The sequence below is a fragment of the Elephantulus edwardii genome, unplaced genomic scaffold, assembly GCF_000299155.1.
Source record: "Elephantulus edwardii isolate Elephantulus edwardi_28Jun2011 unplaced genomic scaffold, EleEdw1.0 scaffold00260, whole genome shotgun sequence".
In the NCBI taxonomy this organism is placed as follows: Eukaryota; Metazoa; Chordata; class Mammalia; order Macroscelidea; family Macroscelididae; genus Elephantulus; species Elephantulus edwardii.
The window spans coordinates 2,767,443-2,773,442 of record NW_006400010.1 but is presented as its reverse complement, the minus strand read 5'-3'; the positions used below and the strand labels follow the sequence as shown (position 1 = coordinate 2,773,442).

Sequence of the window (6,000 nt, the reverse complement as noted above, 5' to 3'; positions counted from 1 at the left end):
AGAACGAACTGGGGTAGAGAAAATAGTGCAACAATGAATGAATGAAAACCCAAAATCTCTGGAAATGTAAATTAAAATTAATAAAATGTAATAATTTTTTTTAAAAAAAGAAATGTGAGAATGTTTTCAATCAGCAATCAAATTACTATGGACAATCTTTCATATATGATGACACATAGTGGTATGCAAAGATAATAGCAACAATTAACTCCAAAATAGTCAACATTATTACATAGGCAACTCATTTATAAAATGAACCACTACTTACCATTATTATCAAATCCATGTGTAAATTCATGTCCAACAATTACTCCTATTGCACCATAACTCAGAGATCTATAGGATAAATACCGAATTTTTAGAAGATTACAAGCATGAAACTTAGAACTTTATTTTTTAAATTTTTGTTAAATAAAACCACAAACAACCTACTTTCTAGAAACCTGAGTAAAAGCAATCTAAAAATTACACCTACAGAAATTAAAAAAAACAAAACCAAAACCCAAAACAAGCAAAAATACTAAACACAGTTCATTTCAACTATTGAAATGAACAAAGAAAGTAGAAATGCTACCATTGTCACTATGACTATACGTATTTGCTCCCAACAGAGGGAGTGGCAGGGAATGACTTCTGGGCCCTGGTACGAGGCTTTCATTTTCTACCCTTCTGGAAGTCAGATGTAGTATCAAATTTAACTATTAGTTAGAGGGAGACAGAGAAAGAGGCCAACGAAGAGATCAAGAACCCCAAACACTTGACTAAAGAAATTACTTGAGAGTATTTTGTTATGTAGCAGTAGATATAAAATTATCTACATTGGAGGAATTAAGTATGTATATTTGTATCTGCATTTTTGCCTGTTATTTTCTCTCCCAACTACAACTTAGTTCCACAAAAGCCAAACCCTTTAATAACTCATTCACTACTAAATTCTTTTCACACAATAAAAATGTAGCAAAGGTTTGGTTAACCAATTAACTTTGGCATTTCATATAAGGGGTAGATCTCTACATGAGCTATGTTAAATATTTAAGCTGTGCATGAGGATTACATAAGACTACTTAAAGTCCATACTATAAGGATTCTTCATGAGATTTGCAGGTAAACTAGAAATATTTTCCAGTTAATTCCGGACATGCTACATCAGAGTCACCCAGCAAATGGAGAGGGCACATAACTGGAAGAAATGGAAATTTTTGAAGCAACATGTTATTACAGGACATAATAATCCTTAACATGCTAATTGTTTGTCTCAACTATACCCAATGAAGTGATGTAAGATTTAATTTTTCCCCTTGGCGGCAATTCTTGCCATTGTAATTTCTTTCCTGCAAGGTAATTCCATCATGGCAAACCTTCATTAAAAGAGTAAGAGTAAAATCGTGCATTTCAATCATAGATCTATATAATCAACTTCTACTTTTACAGAGTGCTAACATCTAAACCAGAAGTTATCACTGGAGCATCATGTAACATTTTGTATTTCTAGGTCTCTCATATCTAAGAATACTATTGAGTCCTCAAAAAACCTTAGTCAATACTGTTGAATAGACGAATTTTAGGCACAATGAAAGCTTACAGAAACTTCTACAATAAATGTTTCTTAAGAACTACTTAAGAGCCTCCTTGCTGCAAAGAGATTTTTCAATTCTGAAAACAGTGTACGTGTGAATTCTCTGTTATAAAATCACAATCATGTAGAAAAGAGAAGAAAAAGTAATAGTATATGACTAAGCCTTGCTATGTGATCACTTTAATAGTAAAATCAAGGCCTAGATTTTTATCAGCAGACATATTTTAAAAAATCTGTTATTCAAAAATAAAATAATTAAACCAATTTGTGTGTTTAATGGAGGGACTGTGCAGGAGAAGAAGACCCTTGATGAGATGGATTGATTCAATTACTGGGGTAATGGGGATAGCTGTGTCTGACATAATAAGGTTGACATTGGATAGAGCAGGGTTTAGGGTCGCTATGAGTTGCAGGCAATTCAATGGCACATAACAACAACATGCTGAATACGTCAATATTTTCTATTACCTGTTAGTGTCTAAGCTCCTGGCCTATCACCCAGAATCCTCTAGTATCAAACTTCAACAAAATTTGCCTCAGTTTTCTCCCTCTGCTCCCCTTCAAACACCATTTGGGCCGTCCTCACTCTTTGCCATACTACAAGCACTTTGCCTTCCTTTTCTTGTTCTGCTTTCTCATTTGGAAGGGTTTCAGCTCACTTACATCAGTTCAGATTCCAGAAATTCTGTAGTGTGAGTCAATGCCTCAACATGAAAACTACTCCCTAACAAGCTGACGTTGCTTCCCATCCATATACTCTAGCCACAAGGATCAGAAAATGATCAAGTGGGAGAGTAGGGCCAACACATGTCAGATTCCATACCTTCCTTCTGCTGAGTCACGGTTGACTTTGCTTTTTTACTTTATACTGTATTTTTGCATAAAATACATTCAAATAAATAATGTATACACATAATGTGTACAGGAAATGAATGTGAAAGAGTTGTATCGTTCGATTAAAAAAAAGAACCACTATTTGCATAGAAATACGGTCATCTGTTCTCTGACAAAACAGTGTACTCTCCATCCGCCTTTCTCAGTAGCTGGCTTCCTTACTAGGTTCCATACCGAGGATATTCTGTTCCCCAAAAGAAAGGCTTCTGGAGCTCTCCTGCTGGAAATCCTGGAAGACAAGGCCAACAAGCATTTAACGTTAAGGCTACAGAGACTGAGTAACTGAAAATGACATGCTAGCAGCTAGAGCCCTCTAAGAGACCTGTCTCAGTGATGATACTCTGTTTACAATAGTGCAAAAAACGATCCTGATACCCTCAATGTAGAAAGAGCTAGCTTCTAGAGCCAGCTGTGCAAGCATATCAGAAGGCTCTTGCACCTGACTCATTGCTCTACTGTCACCCTCTTAAAATTCTTCGTCATTTTACTGTTTGAATCTGTATTTTCCCACATAATGCCTCAGAGAGCATCAGAGCATGTAGGGAAATGAAGGAGACAGTGGTAAAACGTGCAGTTACTCCTGAGATGGTCCATTGATATAGAGGGTCCAAAGTGCTCCAAGAGCCCAGAATTCTGGAAAACTCATAGCCAGAGGGTGAGTATTCATTGAGACTCCAAGGGAGGGCAAGGTAATCAAGGATGCCTGATGGCTAAATAAGCCAGATCTCAAACACTGAGGAGAGACCATGTTTTCAATTCAACCCAAAACTTGTCCTGATCATCAAAAGGAGACAATGGAGTTTGAAGAGACATGAACAATGACCAAAGAACCTCATCATATTTTCCTGACTCAAGTTGTTGTGGCTGTTAAGTGCAGTCGAACTGACTACGGGTCATCGTGACCCTATGAACAAGGAATCCTTGCAATATCCTGGGACAACCCCACCACCTCTGACACACTCAAGTCCACCATTCCAGTCACTGTGTCAATCAATCTCATTGAGGGTCTTCCTCTTTTTTGCTGACCCTTCACCTTTCCAAACATGATGTCCTTTTCCAAGAATGTGCCCCTCCTAACAACACGCCTTAAGTATATGAGCCCTGTGAGACCTCCACTTGCAGCCAAGGACCACTTCAGCTACATCTTTTCTGAGACAATTTTCTCCCATAGGTTGTCCACAGGACATTCGTCTGCAACACCAAGGCATTGAACCTTCAGTCATTCTTTTTTTTCCCTCGCTCTAAGTTTTAAAATTTTTTACTAGTTTATTTACAAAATTTAAATATACTGTTTTCAAGAACAGATTCTTTCCATTTCCCTCACACCTCCCAACATCAAAATATATAACCCCATAACTGTCTAACTTTCAGCTCCATACCAAGTAACTGAAAATACTATGACTTTGATCAGATGCACCTTAGTCTTCAAACTGACATCGCTGCTCTAGCACTTGACAGCAGACTTTTCCAACACTATGTCTTATGATTTCCTGGCTACTGGAGCCAGGGGTATTGATTTTGGATTCAATCAAGATTAAGATGATTGACAACTTCTTTCTTCTCCATCTACCATGATGTTGCCCATTGATTCATGTTACTTGCCTGTATTGTTGTTGCTGTTATATGATGTCAAGATGCCTACGACTCATAGCAACCTTATATACAACAGCTCTGGACCCCACCCTATCCTGATGCAACTTCACTGTCGCACTTCACTAATGACACATCTAGCCTCATGACCTCAGTTAACTGAAATAATCCATGTCATCCAGGGTCTTCCTCTGTCTTTCCACCCTTCCAAGCAAGAAGTCCTTTTCCAAGGTCCTGCCTGGCAACATGCCCAAAGTATATGAGACAGAGCTTCAAAATCTTTGCCTCCAAAGAGCAAGAGGGGGTGGGCAGGGAGAGAAGTGAAACAATGAATGACTAGAAATCCTAAATCTCTGTAAACTGTCATTAGTATAATAAACAAATTTAAAAAAAATAAAATCCTTCCTGAAAGAAGCAGTCTGATTTCACCATCACAAGGACAGATCTGTTTGTTATCTTGGGAGGAAGTAGTATGTTCAATATCGTTCCCCAGCAACACAACTCAAAGGCATTGATTCTTCTTCTATCATCCTTAGTCATTGTTGACTTCTCTGATACATAGCAAGCAATTGAAAAGATCACTACTTGGATCAGATGCACCTTAGTCTCTAGACTGACAATGTTGCTTTCCAGTACTCTGGAGAGGTCCTTGACAGTAGATTTTCACAGAGCAATTTGTTGTGGTTTTTTTTTTTTTAATTTCCTGATTGCTGGTGGCAAAAGTGTTGCTTGTGGAAACAAACAACCTGAAATTGTTAACAATTTCAATCTCTTCTCCTTCTATCATGATGCTGCCAATTGGCCCAGTGGTGAAAATCTTTGTCTTCTTGATGTCGAGTTTCAATCTATACTAAAGCCTATAGTCCTTGACCTTTAAATGCTCTTATATATGTATCTAAAAGTACCATTACAAAAAAAGAGAGACAGGGAAATTTCACGCTGTTAACAATTTTCATCTTTCTTGTAAAAAAGCTAAGTAAAGATCTACACACAACTAGAAACAATATTGGGATGTTAACAAGGATAAGAAGAGAAGGACTGAAGAGCAAAAAGAAATAAATTGTAATTAATATTGCAGATCAAAAAAGTAAAAAAAATAAAGATTTTATTTTCCTTATTGTTGTTAGTGTTCATCAAACTACCTCACTGACGGTGGCTCCTCATACATCAGAACAAAGTGTTGCCTTCTCATGCACTATCTGAACGACCACAGATACATTAACAGATATGCTCAAGTTCATTGTTATAGTGACTATGTATATTTAATGCCTGCCAAATTGGGAGGATCAGACAACATATTATTGTGATCCAGTGGGTTTCACCAGCTACTTTTCAGCAGAAGAACTCCAGGCTTTTTGCCCTAGTATTAGCCTGGAAGGTGCACTGAAACCTGTCCACAAAGAGGAACCCATTTGAGAGGCCAGTGGTATAGCTTCCAGCGTGACAGCACCACACACACCCCTAGACTGTAATAAACTGAGAGATGGGTGGTAGAGCACAGCATTAAAAGACATATCAAAAGCAGTGGAGAAGCTGAAGAGAGACCCATGAAAGAAGGGCCAAAGCTTTATATTTTAGGACATCTAAGAGCACTGTTTCCTGCTTTCTGTCAAGAAATGAAACTTACTGCTCTGATTCCTATGGACACTATTGGAATTGCCTCATCAGAAGTCTGATGCTTTCAATTTTAATGGGAGCAGAGTGCTCATTTTTCTCCTGTGGAGTGTGCAGCTGGCGGGTTCAAACCACATATATATTTTTTTTCGATCAGCAGCTCAACTCTTAACTATGACACCAGAGTGTCTTTCTTAACAAGGGGTCCTGGAAATTATGTAGCTGGCCCTCAACACAGATGAGTGGGGGAAATGTGTGCCTTGTCCTTGTAATACATTTTCACTCTGGGGTGATTCCAGAAGCTACAGTTACAAGCCCTCAGAGCT

General features: G+C 38.0%; 1 protein-coding gene across 1 annotated transcript in view; it reads right to left on the bottom strand.

The window, feature by feature from the left end:
* Positions 1-6,000, bottom strand: part of PHEX (phosphate regulating endopeptidase homolog, X-linked) — a 186,118-nt gene that overhangs the window by 24,831 nt on the left and 155,287 nt on the right. Inside the window, exons 16-17 of the mRNA XM_006899531.1 lie at positions 2,645-2,699; positions 269-336 (exon numbers count right to left, since the gene is read on the bottom strand). Coding sequence (XP_006899593.1) covers positions 269-336; positions 2,645-2,699 — 123 coding nt within the window. The remainder of the gene's footprint in view (positions 1-268; positions 337-2,644; positions 2,700-6,000) is intronic.